Source organism: Rhamphochromis sp. 'chilingali' (genome assembly GCF_963969265.1).
Source record: "Rhamphochromis sp. 'chilingali' genome assembly, chromosome: 4".
NCBI lineage: Eukaryota > Metazoa > Chordata > Actinopteri > Cichliformes > Cichlidae > Rhamphochromis > Rhamphochromis sp. 'chilingali'.
The window spans coordinates 35,590,740-35,613,164 of record NC_137948.1 but is presented as its reverse complement, the minus strand read 5'-3'; the positions used below and the strand labels follow the sequence as shown (position 1 = coordinate 35,613,164).

Here is a 22,425-nt window from a genome sequence, read left to right as displayed (position 1 = left end):
GTTCACCTGGTCCAGCCCTAATTATATATTTTGGAAAGTTTTAAGCCTAATCTTAAAAGTAGAGATAGTGTCTGTCCAAACAGGAAGCTGGTTCCACAGAAGAGGGGCCTGAAAATTGAAGGCTGTCCCTCGTATTCTACTTCTAAATACTCTAGGAACAACAAGTAAGCCTGCAGTGTGAGAGTGAAGTGCTCTAATAGGGTGATATGGTACTACAAGGCTTTTCAGGGAGTTTTTAGGACATCCTGATAATAATGAATTACAGTAGTCCAACCTGGAAGTAATAACTGCAGCTTCACTCTGAGACAGGATATTTCTAATTTTAGAGATGTTGCTCAAATCGAGGAAAGCAGTCTTACATAGTTGTTTAATATGTGCAATGAAGGACATGTCCTCGTCAAAATTCACTCCAAGGTTCCTCACAGCGTTATTGGAGGCCAAGGTAAGAATCTGGTTAGATACCATATTTCTAAGATTTTAAGGGCCGAGTACAATAACCTCAGTTTTATCTGAATTTAAAAGCAGAAATTAGAGGTCATCCAGGTCTTTATGGCTTTGAGACATTCATGTAGTTTAACTAATTGGTGTGTGTTATTTGGCTTAGCTAAGCTAAGGTAGCGAATTCCTAAAAATACAGGGAGTGAATACAAGAGAGTGTGCTTCGGATGAAAAAAGTGAAGATTAAACTATGAAATAAGAAGTTATCTATAAGTTTTTAGTTATTTCGGCTATCCAGATAAGCTACACAAAAACACAACCATGTGTTGGAACAGGAAGTGATAGGAGGTGAGAAAAATAACCTTAGGACAGGTGAGATTGTTATTTTTCTGGAATTACACACGTTACGGTTGCTAACGTGTGTAATTTCAGAAAAATAAAATAAAAATAAAAATAAAAATAAATAAAATAAAAATAAATAAAAATAGGAAGACACAGTGCTGGTTCAACAAGACAAAGTGGACAAGTTTACAACACCATTCAACACAACACCACACAAAGTTGTAAGCAGAACTGGAAACCAAGTCATTATTGAATCACCAACAGGAGCTCGCTATCACCGGAATACCACACATGTGAAGAAATACGAGACAAATGAGACCAGAGAAGGACACTATGACACAATACCTGAAAGGGAGGAAGGTGAAACACCCACAAAGACTGACACCTTCACTCCAACACCACAAGAGGGCTCCCAGGGGCCAGAGAGACCAAGTAGATCACAGAGGGCTAAAAAGATACCCGAGAGGTTTCGTGATTTTGTGGTGAAATGAACTATAATATGTTAAGGTGAAGAGGTAACTTACATTTGGCAAGTTTCAAGTTCATATGTGTATTTCGACATGTATATATTGAAAAAAGAAAGGTACATGTGTGGTGAGACATTTAGATTATATAATTGTTAGAAAGTAAGACAAGAAGAATGTTCAATGTTGGGGAAAAAAAGACATAAAAGTTATTACAACTAAAGTTTGAATCTAAGGAAAAGGGGGATGTCATGTATTGATATGGCTATGTCTTAATGTGATGACCTTTGAACCGGATGTGGTTGTCCGAAGGAAGCCCCGTTAAGTGGCTAGTTGTAAGATGGACAGTGTTCAATAAAGCAACATAAAGACCGTGCTTTATGTCCTGATTCAATTCAGAGTGCTCTGCCTAATTTAGTAATAAGGTGGGCACACAACAAGTGGGCTTGACTTTTGCGCCTATTGGCTGATCGTTTACTATCGACTAGTTTTCCTGGATACCTGCTCCGCGGACGGCTGCCACAGGTAGCAAAAACGTGCTAGGTCAAAGGTCAGGGAGGATGGCGGACTGGTGTGAACTTCAGTCAATTCTGCTCATTTTAGCAGATCAGATAGAGAGGGATCATTTACCTGTAGATACTGTTTTGAGTCGTTTAGATGATGTTTCTGAAATGCTTGGGATGATAATTGCTCTTCAAGATGTTAGCATCGATGACAGCATTGTCGAAAGTTTAAGATCAATTCAGCACCGTGTTCGTTTGGAATACGCCGAGGAAGAACAGTCTTCAAATGTTGGTCGTCCACGTCTTGAAATCCCGGCTGCAGCACTCAGGACTTTAGTGCTGTCCGGGATAACCATAGGGGTAATTGCCGATATGTTTTCTGTGTCTCCGAGCACAATTAGGAGGAGAATGACGGAGGAAGGTCTAAGGCAAGTTTATGCTGTAATTTAACACCTGTGTGAGTCTGTACACAGCATTATTTAGATGTTGACCTTAATTATGACGTTTGATATTGAAATATTATCGCTTACTTTTTTATTGTGAATGTCTAAAATAAGCGGGGCAGCTACGGCTAGTATAATAACTATACTAACTATATTATATATGTCAAAAAATACACTCTGTTAATATCACTAATGGCACAGGAGGATGAGTGTACTTAAGTAGTATTTGCACAGACCTAATGGAAAAGCAGAGTGTGCCATGGTTAGCAGGTGTTTCTACATTTTGGGAGAAAAACAGCAATCAGACTGCGTGAATGTTGTTCTTCCAGCAATCTGAACTCTTAACTCTATAAATATGTTTAAACAACAAACAGAATCACGTATATCCTCCCTAACCACCAGCAGGATCTCAGATAGTGTTGACTGTTTGTCATAGTTGTTCTATGTTTGACAGTTTACGTTATTTCAGTGACTTTTCTATTTCAGGAAATCCATCCATCTTTTTAACTACTGGGTCATTAAGGAGGCTGAAGCCCATCCCAGCTGTCATTAGGCAAAGGGCGGGGTAGACCTCGGACAGGCCATAAAACAGGATTAATCTGGTACACTAGTCTCTTTCTTTCTGTAAAAAAAACATCTGTGTCTGCAAACATTTGTGTTATCAGTTTCATTTGAGCCTGAATACATTTTGGATGAAATTTCTCAAGTTTTTAAAAATGAGAAATTAAACTGTTATTCTACTATGAGACCACACGGGGGCAGCCCTGCCTTATTATGTATTATTCTCTCTTACTAGACATGGTTAGGATGGCTTTTGTGTCAAACTAACCAAAGTAATGTTGTTGGTTAATGTTTTTGTGAACAGTGGTATTTCAAGTATGGTCCTGTTTTTTTCTCCATTACAGGAGTTTCACTGGTTAAACAATCAGTGAATTGAAAGATTGTTGAATGAATGAATAACCAATGAAATGAAAGGTTGCCTATGACTTGTTGGCTGATCGCTGACCTTCTCTACTCTCCCCACAGATTCGACAAATATTCAGCTAATGTGATGGTGGACAGCAAGCCGGTCAACCTGGGCCTCTGGGATACAGCTGGACAGGAAGATTATGACAGGCTCCGCCCACTGTCCTAGCCACAGACGGTACAGAATCACACATACTCACACAGGCACACACAGTAACTAATGGACATAAAGTTACAGAGACAGAACTTGTATAACATGTCAGCTAATTAAAACTGCAGCAGCTATTCTAATTCTTTGTCTCCTTGTCTCTCCATCCAGGATGTTTTCCTAATCTGCTTCTCCCTGGTTAGCCCGGCATCCTATGAGAACGTCAGAGCTAAGGTGAGTTTTGGCTGTTTTTTATGAGGCCTGTCTCTCAGCTGCCGAGGAACAAAATGTAAAAAAGAACAAACGGAACAAAAGCAGTAATTTATTATAGAGAAAAAAAATAGGTACTTGGATTACAAAATGGAGAAAAAGCCTAAACAGGTCTAATAATTGATGTGGATGAATGATTGATGCTGTGGGTGAAAGTTGGATGATGTATTTCTCTCATCTTTAATAGCTACAGCATATCATTTGTTTTTCATGCCTTCATCCACCTTTCTGTAACACCTGGCATCAGAGCTTCATCTCCCTCCACCTTTGATTCTGTTTTTTGCCTCTAACACGTTCCTTGATTTTGCGTGTTCCCCTTTCTTGCCTCTTATTTAGTTTTCCTTTACTCTGTATTCTGCCAGTGGTACCCTGAGGTCCGTCACCACTGCCCCTCCACGCCCATCATCCTGGTTGGCACTAAGCTGGATCTGAGGGATGAAAAGGATACCATTGAGAAACTGAAGGACAAGAAGCTGGCGCCTATCACCTATCCACAGGGCCTAGCTCTGGCTAAGGAGATAGGTCAGTCACTCTTACTTTATTTGCTTGAAAAGCACTTTAAGATTTGAAGCTCTCCTCACCAGTGAAGATATGAAACTAGCAGATGAAGATGCTAGAGAACTTTGTAGCCTGACTGCCTCTGCAAATTTTTGTTATTCCCCTCATTTCCTGGCATCACAGTAAAAGTATAGTAGCTGTAGTTGACTATAGTGTTCTTTGAAAGTTGAACTTATTCTTCTCCACTACCAGCAAACCTTTCTTCTCTTACTTTGTCTTTGTAGTTCTTTCTCTTCTTTTATTAACATATATGTGTCTTCGCATGTATAGATGCAGTCAAATACCTGGAGTGCTCAGCCTTGACCCAGCGTGGTCTGAAGACTGTGTTTGATGAGGCCATTCGTGCCGTCCTCTGCCCTCAGCCCGCCAAGGTCAAGAAGAAGCCCTGCTCGCTGCTGTAAACGGTACGACTGAATAAAACACAGAGGAAGAGGAGGAAGAGAGATTAGACGTTTGAGAGAAGAGAGAAACAAAGTGAACTCGCTCATTAAATCAACACATAAAGTAGAGCAGAGGTTTGAGGGCTTCTTTTCTTTTCTTTGAACATAAGTCTGAAGCTATTCAATCAAGCCTTTTATTTGTCACATGCAATGTTTACATCTGCAGTGAAATTGGACTCAGTTGCAATCAGACCAGTTGTTCAAATCCATAATTCCTCTTTTAGGTTGTAACAGACCGTGAGAGTCATCTAGGGCAAAAGTAGAAAAGTAGACGAGATTAAACAAGGACATTGAGAAGCCAAGCAGGAAAGAGAAGGAAGAGGGAGAGGAGAAAAGTGCGACTGCCTTCGTCCAGAGCCAAACGAGAAAGGAAACTGTAGACACTTATCACTAAGAGGTGATTCAGAAGTTTGTTCTTGCACATATAATGGACAGAAACATTAAAGAGAAAAGAAAAGACATAAATGAACACAACACAAGACAGAAAAGTTTCACATGCTTTGTACTCAATTTCATTTTTTTGCAGAGGAAAAATAAATTTGTCCTGAATATTGTTGGAGTAATTTTGTCCCACAGGCATCAATTTAACCCCATGATTTATGTGACCTTTGTTTTAGATTCTCACAGGAGCACAGAAGAAGAGAAAAGGACTGCAGACCCTGAAGAATATATGCAAATCTGCCATGTCTCTAATGTATATCTACAACTTTAAACAAAACAAAAAACCAAACAATGTATGGTGTGCAGGTTTGCTATTGTTTTAGAAATGCCAACGAGCTCTTAAGTCCAAATCCAGACGCTGCCCAGACAGGATTTCTTTGTAGCATATATATGTTTAGAGATTATAGACCCTTTGAGTTTAAGTGTAAGTCTGAGAGCAGCATGCTACCTTCATCTAAAGTACTGCCAACAATATATATGTGTTTCATGAAACCTAAAATAAAAATAACTTTTGTAACTGAAATAAACACGGTGTTTCAGTATGATTTGTTCACTGTGCTGTTTTCAGGGTGATGAATGTAAGGAGCAGAAATGGTCGTTTGTGAGGAAGCAAGCAACAAGCAAACTTGTGTCTGAATAAGATTTATTAACAAATGTATTATTTGTTGTGCTATTAAAATAAAAATAAAACATTTGATTGCACAAAAGATTCACATTATTTCTCCACAACATGTGACGTTTTGGAGTGAATGCCTATACTCAACTATGGGGGATATAAAATTCTCATTTTGATACAGCTGCTGATATCGCCTATACTCTATCCTTATTTACATATTGTGGAGAACAGCATCTTTTTCTGGTGGTGAGTTGAAAATGTTCAGACTCAAGCAGCACTTTCAGTTTTGCAGTTTAATGTTTGACCAGCTTTTTTGCCAAAACACCTTCATGTTTCAATCATTTTAGTAATCCTGCGAACAGTTAATCATGTCACATGGTGCTCAAGTCTTCAGCTGTGATTTTATTTGTTATTTAATTAATACAGTTTAATGTCTTATAATATAGATAGCTACACAGGCATACAGAGAGATTGTTTACTTTATTAATCCCCAGTGCGACTGAAGATTAAACTGAATATAAAGCATTTAAAAGAAGCTCAATCTTAAACTCATAACAGAACAGTAATGTTAGTCCATATAAAACTGATGTGGAATATTTTCCTCTTGAATTATTAGGTTAACTTTGATATTTTGTGGTTAGTTTGCCAGGATGATGACTGTCATCCTCTCTGCCTTTCTGCAAGAGGCTCCATATGCCGCTGTTCTAGTGGATACTGTAAAAATAAATAAGCAATAATATATGATAATACATTATCATTAAACTCTTAACTATACAGTAGTAGTAAAAAATATTTTACTACTTTCCAAATATCAATGAAAGTATAGGCATTCATGTAATAATAATAATAATAATTATTATTATTATTATTGTTATAATAATAATAATAATAACAATAATAATGAACATGAATTATGTTTCATTCACAAAATATTTTCTCTTGCCAGTTAGTATTGTATTGTAGTGGTATTGTAATTTTCAGGAGACTGACAGTAACAGAAATTAATTCCATAGACAAGAAATCAACATGGACGTGGACCGCCACACTGCAAAACATTTGGTCATTTTTTCTGAATGGTTTATAGTTATGACCCTATTAAGGATACACAGAAGACAATGGACGAATGGACAAAATAAAACATGTAGAGTACTTTTCAAATTCTTTTTGGTGTTTGCTCAAATATGGGACCTTAAATACGTTTTTTTTTAATAATATAATTTAACTAGACCATACCTAGAATTTTTTGTGGTACATTTCCCTGATGACAGATCCTGATTTAATTTCATGGTTGGAAGGACCAGGAAAAATTCTAAAAATTGTTTGAGTTGAGACAAAATGACCCTATTAGCAAATCACCATCGGTTTAAGAAAGGACACAAAAAAATTCAGTTAACATACAAAATCTGATATGAAAGAGGCAATATAGATAAACTACTGTCAAACAATAACATTTTTTGAGATTGAGCCCATTTGAATATAACAGTTTAATTTGACAGACAAGCACATCTATGTAATACCATAAAAGTATATGTTGGTGTACGTGTGTGTGTGTGTTCAAGACATGTTTGCAGTTGGAAGTGTAGATTCCTTTTGTGAACAGAAGACAGTTCTTAGATAACTCAGTGCTTGTTACCCCGGGCTCACGCTTCTCCATGTCGCAATCTGATAGATGAGTCTGCTTTTGGCAGTTAGCAGGAAAATGGTACTTGTTTGACTGCATTGTGCAAAGTGTAAAGTTTGGTGGAGCGGGGCTCATGACGTGGGGTTGTTTTTGTGGAGTTGGGCTCCACCCTGAGTCCTGACCTCTGCCCGTCAGAACACCTTTGGGATGAATTAGAGCAGAGACTTTAAGCTCATCCATCATCAGTGTCTGACCTCAAAAATATGTTTCTGGAACGGTGTTCTGCATGCGGTGTTCCTGAGTTCACTGATGTTATGGTGTGTAAAATTTTCACCACTGGATGTCAGTAGATTGCAGATTGCGGTTAACTTAGTTCTGTTTTTTTATACCCATCCCAATCATCCTAGCTATGTTGTTAGGATGTTAGATAGGAAGCACTTAAGCACAGAAAGAAATTGCTTATCTTGTATAGAGTGCTTTGAATAGAAAAGTGCAATATCGGAAGAAGGCCATTTACCACAATGTCTCAGAACCCTACTGTGTTTACAAATCAAGTAATTCTGTGAAATGATTGATTGATGACTGTCCTTCTCTGATCCCCACAATGCCTCACAACTACTTAACTAATGGGATGGTGCATAGGCAGCCAGTCAGCCTGGGCCTCTGAACACACAGTTGCTCAAGAAAATTATAGCAGGGTCAACCCATTGTCCCTCCTACAGATGGTATACAAGCATACTTGCAGTTCCAAAAAGTTAAACTTTAACATTAGTCTGCAAGCCTAAAATTCTGTTTGTGACCTTGGAAATAGCTTAATAAAATAGAGCACTTATATCATATCACACACACACACACACACACACACACACACACACACACACACACACACACACACACACACACACACACACACACACACAAAGGAATGAAATTCATCTCTTTGTGAATGAAATGTTTTTTTTATATGTTTTGTTAATAAGTGTTATGTTTTTTTAATTTTTTGAAATATGTATAGCTAAAAAAAATTTTGATCAGGTAACAAATTTACAGTTATTTCAAAGTGTCCTCCAGTTCTTGCAAACAGCAGCAGTTGTCCACATGATCTATATGTCCACTGTATTTTCAGTTTTGTTGTGTGCTGAAAGCTCATAAATGCTTATCATGTTTACTGTTTCTTTGCGATCATGAAGATGTGTGGCTTTCAGCAAAGATACAACTTTAGTTATTTTGTGAGGTTTTGCCAGAATGATCAGAGGTTTTTTTTAATCATGCGAAGGACAACATAATTTTCTTCATTATTGACCCAGATCCTAACCCCAAGTTGCTCTTCGATGTATCAATTGAAGCATGAATGTGTGTGTGAATGTTAAATACAATGCACTTCAGAATAGGAGAAAGTGCTTGTATGAATATGTGAATGGGGCATGTTATATAAAGCGCTTTGAGTGCTCTTGGAGAGTAGAAAAGCACTATATACCAATCAGATCATTTACCATTTATCATCTGAGTCTATGATGTTGACATCAGTGAAGAGATATCTATCCATCCATCTACAAATCATTTTTAGCCATCATACTGAAACCAGGGAGATGACACTGGGGTGAATCCAGAGTACTTTTTTACAATCTATCCCAGCAACTGGCATTGTGGTTTTAGTCAGTTAATCCTGAGCAGTCCATGTGTTTTTGAATGTTACTGTACTGCATGCATGCATCACTCTTTTCTGCAGGCTGTAGATTCATATACATGTTTGCTTGCGGCTTGTATCAGGATTCTTCTTTTCGGTCAGAAACCTTAGGCAGGGAAATACAAGAGAAAACAGGTCTAAATAGTCAGATGCCAGTCAGCCTAAACGAAGGGTTTTGAAGTGTAAGATTTGGCATTGTGTCATAATGAGGAAAATTGCAGTCTGTGTAAGTTTCAGACCACTACAAATCCTAGTGCAAAAACCATCTTTTTATTTCTACTCAAAAATCACTTTTATGCGATAAAAAATTTAAGAGTTTTTAGTATTTTCTGTGATTTAGAGATATTTGTAAATGATCACGGTAACCATAGCCCTTATTTGGGTGCTCATGTCATTGCCCACATGAGCACCCAAGTTTCTCAATAAGATATAAGAGGCCCCAGGTGGAGCAACCTCAAGCAGCCCACTCAGGGACTCCAAGACAGCCGGGTACTCTGAACTGTCATTCGGCACACAGACAACTGTCAGGACCCGTTTCTTGAACCAAAAGCACAGGACCTGTTCCTCTCTCCCATTGGGAAAAACTCCAACGCACAGACAGCAAGATACCCACCCCGGCCACTGTGCTTTGGCCTTCTCCATCACACTGTTTCAAGGCATGGAGTGAAATCACAACATTACATGCAATCCTGGCCTCCCTTATGAGAAACTGCACAAACTGGCTAAGCTTGGAAGTCTTCTCTTCTATCATCGAGACCTTTCTGTTCCACCTTGAAGTCAGCCCATCATGAAGCTTAGAGAGGATTTTTTTGATTCTCATTATAGTCATTAAGGACCTGTAGACCCTTAATCTGGCTTTCAGCAGCTTCACAGCTACGCTGGAAGTCTACAAACACTTAAGTTCTAAACTGTCCTTGGAGCCAATTCTAGGCCATGCACTAAGTTTATCTCTAAAGGCTTTGACAATAAGAAAAGAGTTTTCAAATCTCTCATCTAAAACTTCCCATGGTGCTTTATAAGCAGCCTCAGTGCCTAACAGGAAATAGTTTTCAACAGCCTTCTTAGCTGGTCCACTAACGTACTTGCACAAATAGTAGATTTTCTCAGAGGCTGGTGTGTTTTTTTCTTTTGATCAAAGTTTGAAAGGCAGCTTTCCAGTTCTTATACTTTGGTGGGTCACAACTGAATGTAGTTGGCTTTGGCATAGGAAGATGACTAGCACTAATAGAATCTGCTATGGCAAGTGCTGCAATGCTACCGTCATGCTGTGGCTGTATAATAGCTTGTTGTGGTGAACATCTGTCACATATGTGAGTTACATATGTGACTTGTGTGATGACTTGAGTCTCCTTCCTTTTCCCTTTCAGATTTTCATGCAAGTAGTAACTGCTTAATTTCTTCTCCTGAATCTTCATCTTGCTCTTGCTTTTACACTTGCATGGATGCCTTAGCAGCCTTAACTGTTTGAGTGCTTCCAATCACTCCAGTTCCTTGCACTTCTCTTCCAAAACCTTTCGCCTGGCAGCATTTTCAACCTCAAGTTTTGCTTGCAACTGTGCTTCTTCTTCCTCCATCCTTAAACATCATCTACAGGCCTCAGCTGTTTATTCTGCAATCTGTCTTTTATTTTCAGCTTCCAGCTGCAGAAGCTCTGCTTGCTGACACTGTTGTTCATGTATGATTTTCAATGTTGCTTGAGCTGCAGCAATTTTAGCAGCAGTTTCTTGTCCGCTCACAGATGATGCGCTGGAGGACTTAGAGGTGACTCTTGATGACCTCCGAATTTTCCTTTCCGTCCAGTCCATCCTTTCCAAAATGTTATTCTGACTTATGAAGTGGTGTTTCATCATTAGGTGTCCTGCAGCTGATTGATGGCATGTCACGAACCCGGTTTCCATCTTCACAGTGTCAATTTCACAGTTTCTGAAGAACAAAATGATCTACTATCTGAAACTATATTCACACCACACATAAGGTGTGTGGTTTTATACACATAAATTTACATTTCTGAGAAAAAGTAGTTCTGGGATAGAAACAAATCACACCACACATATTTCTTGTAGAGCTGATTGTTTAATTTTTTTTCTTGAAATCTTATTTAATTGAATTATTTTCCATTATTTGGTGTAATGAAGTTTTTTATCCAACCAATGTAAGAGCAGACCTTCAGAGAAACAGCTGATCCGCTACAGACACATTCCTCACTTCCAACATGAACACCATAAATCGTGTTGTTGAATAACACTCCACCACCAGAATCACCCTGAGAAAGAAAATATAATCCATAGGTTTATTTTAAAACATCTGATAATGGAGAGTAAACGTTAGCAGCATGGCAGCTCACCGGACATGTGTCCACTCCAGCTTCTTCATAACACATCGTGTTTCCATTTGGCCATAATAATGGTAAATCACATGGAGTGAGATTAAGCTCACAGTTAACAACATGCATCTTTGCACACCTGAGATGAGGCGGTTCATCAGGGACTAAAAAAAAAGAGGAAAAGAACAAAAGCTACTCAGTGTTTCATGCAATGAAATCAGATCAGAAACACGCTTTCACTCATTTCTGGAACAAAATGTGTGAAGCTGAGCAGCATTTAAAAAGGAGGGAAACTGAGAGTATATCCACCATAAAATCAAATAAATACTGCATGTCATCACAGTTGTAAAATTAAAAAGGTTCACAAGCCAAAATCAAATTCTAAAGTAAGCTAGAAAAATGAAAAAATAAAATAAAATAGGTCTTACGTGCGATGTTCTGTAGATCTACTAGATAACCACCAAGGCCTGCAATTTTAATTTCATTTCCTCTACAAATTAAAGAATAATAATTAATTAGTCCATCCATGTGTTGTGAGTATTTCCAGTTCACTATGACTAAAGCTAAATTAACTTTGAGGATTCAAAAATTAAACATTAAATTTCTGATTATTCTCTGAATTTTATGCCACTCTCATATTTTATTGTCCTTTACTCTGGGTCATGAATGCATCTCCTAAAGTAAAGAGTCTTATTCTCATTCTAAAGCATACTTGCAGATTTGCTTTAAGCATGTAAGAAAATCTAAATAATTCAGGTTACAACGACAGTTTAAAAAGAAAACCTATCATGCTTGTGTTGGAACTCACATGTTCGGAGGAACGGTACAATCAGGTAACTGAACAGGGTCAGTCCTGATCGATGCCGGTGAGATTTTCAGTAGCATGATGTCATGTTTTCCTGTTTGGTCCTCAAAGATTTGGTGATCCTTAATTGCAACCATACTTCCTGGACCTGGATGAATTCCTACATATGCAGACATAGTCCTAAACAATGGAAATGGTTATAACAAAGTCTTTATTATGAAAATAAAGAACAAATATCAGTAATGATTTTTGCCTCTGGCCTTTTCGATTCTGTCTAATCTTAAGTTTTAAGTGAAATTCTCATTTTCTCACCATCCAGGTTGATCTATCCAACAGTGAGCTGCAGTTAGAACCCACTCTCTGTGGATCAGAGAGCCTCCACATCGAGAAACAGCTGTTCCTTTGGTTGCAGTTATTTTCACATGGTACAGATGCTTGGTGTTTTCACAGTCATAACCGTTGAAGATTCTTTTGTGTAAATCCAGGACTGCGCTCTCTGTGACACCTGAAATAAGCCCAGTAATTTACTTACAAATAGTTGGTTCACTGTCTGAACAACATTATCTTTCTCAGCCAGTTGTTTGGCTGAAAAGATTTATCATAAATAACTGATGAAATTCAAACATATTGTATGAGCGAGTGTTCCTGATACTGGGAAATTCTGACAAATGTACAAAACTGATATCAAAGGAGAAACAAAGAATTAGAAGGACATACATGATATTAACACAAAACAAGCCTTTATTAACATAGATGTGTCATAACCTAAGGAACAGTTCAAACAGACAAAGTTCAAACAAGCACAGGAAGTGAGTGCAGTAGTTCACTTACCAACCCACAGGAGGAGAAGGAGGAACTTCAGATGAGCCATTGCTGTCATTCAGCTTGCAGTGAATGCTGTGCTGGGACCCTTTTAAGCCTGTTCTCACTGTGTTAGTGATGGATCCACCAATCAAAGAGCCTAATGTTATCAACAAAACCCCATTGGTTCGTTGGGACAGTTTTCATGCAAATGTTGAACATCTCTTCATCTTAACAAAAAAGTGTCCTCATTATTTGTAGTCTTTGTCATCCACATACTCCAGGAAATGATACTGCATTTGTTAAAATAAGTTGTTTTTTAACAGAATAATTTCAAAGTTGAAGTTAATTTATACACACACAACTTTTTAGGGTGTGTGTATATCTTTTTCTAAGAGTAGCATAAAGGAAAAACTATAAAACATCTGTTCTTCAATTAGCAAGATATTGACTGACTTCATTTAACAATGTGTTTATTTTCTTTTTTGTTTGTATTTTGTATTGCACTTTCCTGTATTTTAATAAGTGATACTGCTGAACAACTACGTCTGGCTCACTGAGCACAAAACTCGGGGCCTTAGAATTTCCTGTTCAGTTCAATACTTGCTTATGAGAAGCAACATTTTCAAGAAGCAACACATATCAGTTGTGGTAACAGCCTTAAAACCTTTCTCTGTGCCTCTTTCAGTGGTCAGCTACTACTTTCTAAGTTTTTGTTGGTATTTCTTATTCTTTCAGCGCAGCTTAGTCATTCATGTTCGCATGGATAAATAATAATACTCATAATCAAATATAAATCAATTCTTGGATAAAAAGTTGTTTGACATCCTCCCTGATCATATTCCTAGCTTTTTAATAACAGCACAATTTTAATAATAATCAGTTTGTTTCTTTGATTTTTCATCATATTTTTCTGATATTCACTCTGTGCTGTTTCAGATCAGTTTGTGATGTGTCCAGGTGACAAAGCCTTTTGGGTCAAATTTGTGATATTTTGCTATGTAAATTAAAGTGGCCTTTGTCTTGACTGTTGTCACATATGATGATGTTTCAAAGGTTCTGCTATGGGCTCAGATGGTGCAACAGAAGATTAAATTTTTAGTTTTATTTTTTTCTTACCCGGACTAAAAACATATGCAGCAGTTTTTCTCAACTAGTCTGTAACACTTTCTGACACGTTCTTTAGACGGACTCAGGCGCACACCAGGAATTCCTTGTGAAAGAAGACAGTGCGTTTATTTACAGTGAGAAAACACCAGGTGAATATATGTACAGAGTGCCAGTGAAAAGGCGGTCCGGGGCTCCAGGGTCCAAAGGAAACAGGGAAAGGGTCCAACATGCTCCACTCTCTCACAGAAAAGTCCAATTCCTCTCCTCCGCTGCTCCTCTCGCTCACATACTCAAACTGTGACCACAAGTTTGCATCATGGCGCTGATCCAGAATCCTTCCCTTATTGTTAATTCCTAGTGCTATAATAAAAAAGCGATAAGAATAAAAAAATGAAGTAATAAATATACAATAATGTATGTATGATGATTCAATTTGTTTGACTATCCACTCGGTGCAGGCACAACGTTTATGTATTATTGTATAAAATACAATCATGTATTTTCTTTAAAATGTGTTTTTTGAATATCATAATTACAATAATCCAATCCATAATTGTGTTTTCTTGTCATTGTCTTTTCAAAGCAAATAGGAGTTTAAACCACAGCAGTGAAATATGAGCTGAGTCAACTGAAGGTGAACAAGAAAGAGCCTGACACAGCTGTTGTGTTGTGCAGTTTCACCTGCAGTATATAACATATCAGACTAGAGTTATGTCCTACAGCTTCGGTTCCTGAGAGTGTGAAACGTTAACATGGTCCTTGTGTGTGTGTGTGTGTGCACAATGTTTCTTTACAAGTGAAACTAGAACCACTAGATATGTGGTTCTAGTTTGGCTCTGTTGGCTCTGCTGCTGCTTTGTTTGCTTTACTTCCAAACTTTCTGCATTTAGCAGCATTTTGCTGTTAGCTAATCAAACAGAGGCAAGCAGAGAGAGTCTGTCACCTTCCTCCCTAAACTTGATTAAATATTACCACAGTGTAATAATGTACATATAGTTGAGGACAGAGAGACAAAACAGGTGAGATGAGGAAGTGAAGAGAGAGCGTTATGCAGTTTTCCCACTCCCACCTGATAAAACCATCTGTTTTGTTTCTCATGACACTTCTTTCTCTCTGATTCTTTCACTGTCTGTGAAAACAGAAGACTTTATTCATAGAGTTGTTGTTTTTCAAGGTTTTTATTTTGTTCTGTTCCATTTTGGCATTTGGGGATTTTGTTTTGCACAGTATGAGTGCTGCACACTTTGGAGGAAGAATGAAATTGTTGCTAATAGTATTTTTGTCAGACTGTGCCATGTATGTCACCATAAATTCACTCAACAGTCGTGTTTACCGTTCTAAAAGTGCTCTACATGTACTATGGTCCAGTGGGTGCTGCACAGTCTCCTGTTCTAACATTTAATCAGTCTCTTGGTGCTACATGACTCGTGCACATGAGCAACTAACAGATGATCACTCGAAACAGGAAGTATCTGTGCTCAATTTTCAGTGTCATGGCAAACGCTGTGGAGGATATTTTATGATCACTGACCATAATTTCAAAATACTTATTTGAGAAGTCATTGTAATATTAACTTTGAGCCTTTTATTTTTGATGACAGATCATATTGACTGATTGTTCTGAGAGGCTGTGGCTGAGAATATTATAAGATGGAATCAGAAAAGGAAGATGAAAAAGGAATAGAGAAGGACACGGGGGAAAGAAAAGAAAAATATAAAGTGCGATGATGCAGAGTAGAGAGAGTAGATGTGAGATGAATCAGTAAAGAAGTAAGAAAAGAGCAGCCTGCAATAGTCCACTGTTAGTATAACGTACAGTGGGATGCAAAAGTTTGGGCAACATTGTTAATAGTCATTATTTTCCTGTATAAATCGTTGGTTGTTACAATAAAAAATGTCAGTTAAACAGACACACACAGTGATATTTGAGAAGTGAAATGAAGTTTACTGGATTTACAGAAAGTGTGCAATAATTGTTCAAACAAAATTTAACTCACTAACAACCTTGGAAGAGATTTTTATTTGTTTATTTTGCATAGGCTATTAGTATTAGGGACCCACTAATCCAATAGTTTGATTAGATATCAGTCCCATATTTACAAAAAAACCTTGGTCAGATATTGGTGACAATGAGCTGATCTATTATTCAATTCTTTTTTTTTTCTTTTTTTTTTCTGCCTGTCCCATTTGGTTCTTTAACCATCAGAATTGTTGTCTGAAGACCAACAAGGATACCCAATGGATTTACTTTGCCAAATGGATCATCGTGGCATTGCCGTATTGGTCCATTTGGTCGATCTTTGTTTTTATTATTTATTATATTTTATTTTCAGATGTTACAGACGGGACAGACATGAGTGAGGGATAGGAAAAGAAAGAGGAAGGAAAGGAAAAACAGAAGGGGAGAGGGACAGTGAGAAAGGGGGGGAGAAAAAAAAGTAAAAATCTCCTGGATCACCTGTTGAGAGAAGAATAGAAAACAAGCAAAAAAACAAAAAAAAAACAAAGCAACATACTAAACACAACACCATCGCATTAATCTAGCTAAGTGTAAACAGCAGTAAATACTAAATATTCAATGTTGTTGTGCAGCACGCAGGACAGATGTGCTTCGAAGTAGCAGCCAAGAAAGGTGTAATTTAAGTCTACGAGCAGTGAACACCCGTGTGCATACCTGTGTGGATCAGCGCGCTTGTATTCCAAAGGTTTCTCCATGTAACAATCTGCTAGGGAGTGTGTGGGGGGGCCACAGCCCCGTCCTCCAGGGTATGAAGCAGGTATGGAGGAGATCAAAACTCCAGACATCCAGAGGCCCCCAGAACACAAGAGACCATGGCAGACCAACAGAGGGGCAGCCGCGCCACTGTTCCAGTAAGAGCTGAGGAGAGTCCCAGATGAGGGTTCACTCAGCAGCCGCGGAGCAGAAGCCAGGGGGAGTTGCAGTGACGCGCCCGTGAGCTCCGCCGGCCCCCAGCTGCGCCTGAGTGACCGAGCCCCAGGCCGAGAGGCAGGTAAGCGCATAGTCCCTCCTGATAGCCCTCAATGTCTAAGTGTATATTAAAATTGAGAGGTGGGCAACGACGCCAGGGGTGAGGTGTACACCCTGATGGTAATTTGGACTCCGTGATTGTGCCCACCCCCAAGATCCTATATGTATGTGTAATGAGAGTGTGATCTATTATTCACTTCTGGTTTTACTTCAACATGCCACAGGAGGGCTAACGTAGCATGGAAGCAGCTAAGAGCACAGCAACAGTAGTGTGGGCGTGTTTTGCCCCACCCACAAGTTAATTATTGTAATTATTACTTGACTTGAAAAGAATCAGCCTTTTGGGATTTGCTTACCTGGATGACTGAGCATGCATCATCTGGACGTAGCGTTTTCAGTGAGAGAAACGTTTCGTCACTCATCCAAGTGACTTCTTCAGTCTCAGCTGACTGCAGGTTTCCCCAGTCTTATAAACAGTACATTTGCAAAATGACTGAAACTAGCACCACTGATCCCATTGATCAATGGCCTTTGATCAGTAGTTGTTCATCAATGGTCATGAGAATCTGTATATTAATTACCAAGGAACTGACCTCCCAGACCATTGTTCATTCAGTGGTGCTAGTTCAAATTTAAAGGTTCCTTGTTGATTGATATGAATTTTATTTCATGTGAATAATCAGTAATTACTTATTAAAAGCACTATGTCCAGGTCATTCACTGTCATACAGGTTCTGCTGTGTTGATATATATTGGGCAGCCAGATGTGCTTTCTTCACCTCCAGAAGTGTTTTTAATTTTGAGATGTTGCTTAACTGGTTAAAATTGGGAGCTGAATTGGAAACATGTGTTTCTTCAAAAGACCAAAGCTCAACCAGTAACAGCACGAGGTGGAGGAGAAGTGAGAGACAGACTTCTTTTCTTTGGCAGTTAATGTTGCTGTGCCCACAGTTCCTTATAGTGGTGAAAGATAAGTAAGTAAGCACTGAAAGTACTTTTTTTTAAAAAGAAAAGAAAAAAGAAACAGCTGCTACCCGACAGAACTCCTTAATGCCATTTGCAAGTCAAATTCACCTTTTAGGCTGGTAAGAGGACACAGGAGCATTTTCATCTTCATGGTGTTTTATTGCTGTTTTACTGCTCTTGGAAATATCAGTATCAGTTCTACAGTAAAAAAAAATTGCTCCTGTCATTATTTTATCAATGCAAACGTGGTCATGGTAAATGGCCTGTATTTGTATCGCGCTTTACTAGTCCCTAAGGACCCCAAAGCGCTTTACACAACCAGTCATCCACCCATTCACACACTGGTGATGGTAAGCTACATTGTAGCCACAGCCACCCTGGGGCGCAAGGACAGAGGGCGAGGCTGCCGGACACTGGCGCCACCAGGCCCTCTGACCACCACTAGTAGGCAACAGGTGAAGTGTCTTGGCCAAGGACACAACGACCGAGACTGTCTAAGCCGGGGCTCAAACCGACAACCTTCCGATTACAAGGCAAACTCCCAACTCTTGAGCCACGATCACCCCCACGATCGTAGTTTGCATCTGTACACAATGCAAACTACAGCCGAGGAAGGCAAATCAGAGACATCAATGTGTATTCATACACTTCCTTTCATAATACTCATTGTGTTGTCTATTGTCTATTCTCTGCTCTGCTGACTATATACAATTTTTGAAACAGAAGATACATCCATACATTTCACAATAACTACTGGAGCTGCTGCAATTTTGGCTTCCAGATGTAAGCCAGAGACATAATAACAGGAGAATTCTAGATGGAAAAGTGTGCACAGTATGTGTTTTGGGGTTTGAGGGTACTCACTGTTTCTGCACTCAAAGCTCACAGACTGACAAAAACAACATTTTATAAGTAAAATTTAGTCTCTTTAAATTTTTGTGCCACTTGTATAAAAAGGTAAAACAGTGGTAAGTTTTGAGTTTGCAGGAGATGTTTTACTTCCAGTCAGCCTGCAGATGGTTAGCAGGTGATACTCCTGCCGTTGGCTTATCAAACAGAGGAAAGCTGTTAACTTATTCTCCCTCAATGTGTGTTTGATAAAATTTACATTCTTATAGTTTTAAACACGTTATTATAAGCTGCTCTTTTTATGACTGTAATTTTGCACGCAAACACAATAATTTACTTTGGCCAAAGTGTCTTGCAAAATACTGCACAAAATATTTTGTAAGTTCTTCTTATACAAACTTTCAGGAATTTATTGGTGATGACAGATTATATTGACTGATTCTTCTGGAAGGACAGAAAAATAAAAACTGGAGGATGCTGAGTAGAGAGGGTGGATGTGAGATGAGGCAGTAAGAGAGTAGGTGGATAATAGAAACTAATAATAAGATCATCAAGAGTTAATAAATGTGATTAGTTTCATCATTTTTATTTTAGTTTGTTGTTTTTGGTGAAGGAATGATGAAATTATACCTTCAGCAACGACTAGTGAGGCGAAAATGAGAAGCTGTTGTGTTTCGGTGTGACCACACGGGGCAGTGCTGTATAAATGTTGTGTTTTCTTACCAGGCATGGTCTCTTTAAAAATGCCCAACAGAGCAACAAAATGACTTTAATTATATGCTCTGTGGTCAGTTGTCAGTTTGTGTTGTTTGTTAAGCTTTTTGTATGTCAGTATGTCCAGATAAACTTTGTTCCTCGTGGTTTACTTGATACAAACCGTCGTATTATGTGTCCTTGCATTAGTGTGATCAGGGCCGTGCAGAGAGGTTTAAAGGGGCGGGTGCTCAAAGTTAAAAAGGGGCACATTGAACCAGGTTGAATAACAACAACACACATTCATCAAGAATCTAATATGGGAAGGGCAGGGCTGTGTTGATCTGAGACTGTAGACATTAAAAAGTCCATAGGAGAGAAGGTAGCTGATTAAACAAGTGTCATGAGATAATAACAAAATGCAAAGATTGGTGACAGCGCTTGGAACCATAAGGCAACAAAAAACTGTGAGAAATGAATTAGGCTCTGCCTGTGAATCACTCTTTGCTTCTCTTCTTCCTTCCATCCCATCATTTCATATATCACTCTCCACTTGCTGTCTATCTGAGAACAAGGCACAACTTGCTATAAACTACAATCTAATTATCCACACCTAACAACTCTTGCACTTAATCTATAATAAAATGATGACAGTTTAATGTTATAGCCCTGCCTTTAGTAGCCTCACACAGCTCCTACTGTTTCCTCCTCATGTCCTTACCAGCCATGTCTGGACAATGTTATATCATGAGTAATATTTTTTTTTTAAATCCATCTAAATAAAACAAACACATGCACACACACACAGTGACATTTTAGACCTTCTTCAGAATACTGTATATACTATGGGCATCATGGTGCTGATCCAGAATCCTTACATTATTATTTATTACTAGAGCTACAATAATAAAGCAATGAGGAGGGGGAAGTAATAAATATGAAATAATGTATTTATGATGATTCCATTTGTTTCACTATCCACTCTGTGCAGGGCAAAGCTTATTACATTTTTAAACTGTAGAGATACAATCATTTTACTGCTGTAAAATCCAACTTTTGTCTTATTTAAAATATAAATCTAATATAATCTGCTTCTTAATGTATGTTCTTTAAAATACAGCGTGTGTTTTTTTAATATATTATAATTATAATAATGCATAATTATGTGGACATGCATATTAGATCGTTTTTTAGTGAAATATAATCCCTCCAGAAAGGCAGGAAAAGCTCTGTAACTTGCTTTAAAACTAAATATGTTTCTAAATACTTTAAAACTAAATATGTTCCCTAAAACGGTGACAGAGCTACAGACCCATGACAGCCTTACACAGGTAGCCAGCAGCTATGACCAGCACTACTTGTGCAGTTAATAAAAGGTCAGGTAATGTTTGTCGCGCTGTTGCACACACAGCACGCTCGTTTGTTTCAGTTCGTCAGTTGCAACAAGACAGCTTACCAACGTGTACGTAATAAGCTAATACTCCTTTGTGCTACACACTACAGTGTACGCTGTACACCTACTTACTGGTTTTGTCGCATCAGTCTGTGTCTCTGAGTTAACTTGTGTTTCTCCTACAGCTCCGGACCGTTAAAAATGCGCGTGCTCTTTGTGAGCTCGTTCCCGGCTCGTAACCAGCGCGTTCTGCCGTCAAGGGCGATCATTGGTTAAATGTGATCATGTGACTGATGCAAGCCAGATCCTTTTATTTAGCAAAACTGTGATTAATAGTTAAATATTATTGTTGAGGGGCACAGACAGGACTCCGCACGCACACACACATTTAAAAAAATTTAAAACTTGCCTCAACAAAAGGGCACTTTGGGCACCCATCAGGAAAGGGGCGGGTGCTCAAGCCCCTCTAGCCCCCCCCCCCCTCTGCACGTGCCTGAGTGTGATGGTGTCTGTGGCATGTCAAAATCAACTGAAAACAGAAACTTCTGACTTTCTGTTCCCCACAGATTTGCCAGCTACTCAGCTAATGTGATGGTGGACAGGAAACCTGTGTGTCTGGGACACAGCGGGACCCACTGATGCACATCTAGTAACACATACAGTATTTAATAATCTGTATTTAATCTTTTAATTAAAAAAAATAGGAACATAAATTTACTTAACAATGATACAGCGTGAGTGGAACATCCTGAGAAAATCATGACTTAGCTCTAATGTCAATTATATGTTTCAAATCATTTAATATATTCAAAACACTTAATAATAATAATGGATTGGATTTATATAGCGCTTTTCAAGGCACCCAAAGTGCTTTACAATACCACTATTCATTCACTCTCACATTCACACACTGGTGGAGGCAGCTACAGTTGTAGCCACAGCTGCCCTGGGGCAGACTAACAGAAGCGAGGCTGCCATATCACGCCATCGGCCCCTCTGGCCAACACCAGTAGGCAAGTAGGGTAAAGTGTCTTGCCCAAGGACACAACAACCAGGACAGAGAGCCCAGGGATTGAGCCGGTGACCTTCCGGTTACAGATGCGATTCCCAACCCCCTGAGCCACAGTCGCCCACTTGAAGATATTCTTTTCAACGAATGTCTAAGTTATTCCTAAGAGATTGAACTTAGAGGTAGTTCCATCTTTTTTCACATAACCACATCATAAACTTCATGTAAAATGCTGACTATAGCTCACACATATTCTCAGCACAGTCAGACATTTAAGACTAAACAGCAGGTGGGGGATAGTCATAGGTAGGGTTGCCAACTCCCTGAAAAATAAATAAGGGACACCTCGTGGCCAAGGCCGGGCAACCCAGTTGTCTTCACCCTTCCCAGTGTGGTAGCTCTTTTTTTTTGTGTGTGAAATTATTTTTTAACCATTTGACTTGAATTTGATTTAAGGAGATGCATATTCTTTGTGATATGACCATATGGGAAACAAATGATCATTTAGCCATTTATTTTTAGCTCAAAATGACAACATTAACACAGTAAA

General features: G+C 38.6%; 1 protein-coding gene and 1 pseudogene across 2 annotated transcripts; one reads left to right on the top strand and one right to left on the bottom strand.

The window, feature by feature from the left end:
• The first annotated feature begins 2,925 nt into the window (after positions 1–2,925).
• On the top strand, positions 2,926–5,337 carry LOC308395327 (ras-related C3 botulinum toxin substrate 2-like; annotated as a pseudogene). The gene is made up of 5 exons: positions 2,926–3,334; positions 3,476–3,538; positions 3,937–4,096; positions 4,403–4,536; positions 5,190–5,337. The product of its transcript is annotated as a ras-related C3 botulinum toxin substrate 2-like (transcript).
• Positions 5,338–11,044: 5,707 nt separating this feature from the next.
• Positions 11,045–12,945, bottom strand: LOC308395316 (serine protease 1-like; the record flags this gene model as incomplete). The annotated part of the gene is made up of 6 exons (XM_080880117.1): positions 11,045–11,200; positions 11,282–11,424; positions 11,689–11,750; positions 12,069–12,245; positions 12,378–12,570; positions 12,897–12,945. The coding sequence occupies 6 exons, from the start codon at positions 12,943–12,945 to the stop codon at positions 11,045–11,047; spliced, it is 780 nt and encodes a 259-aa protein (XP_080736243.1).
• Between the last annotated feature and the right edge of the window lie 9,480 nt (positions 12,946–22,425).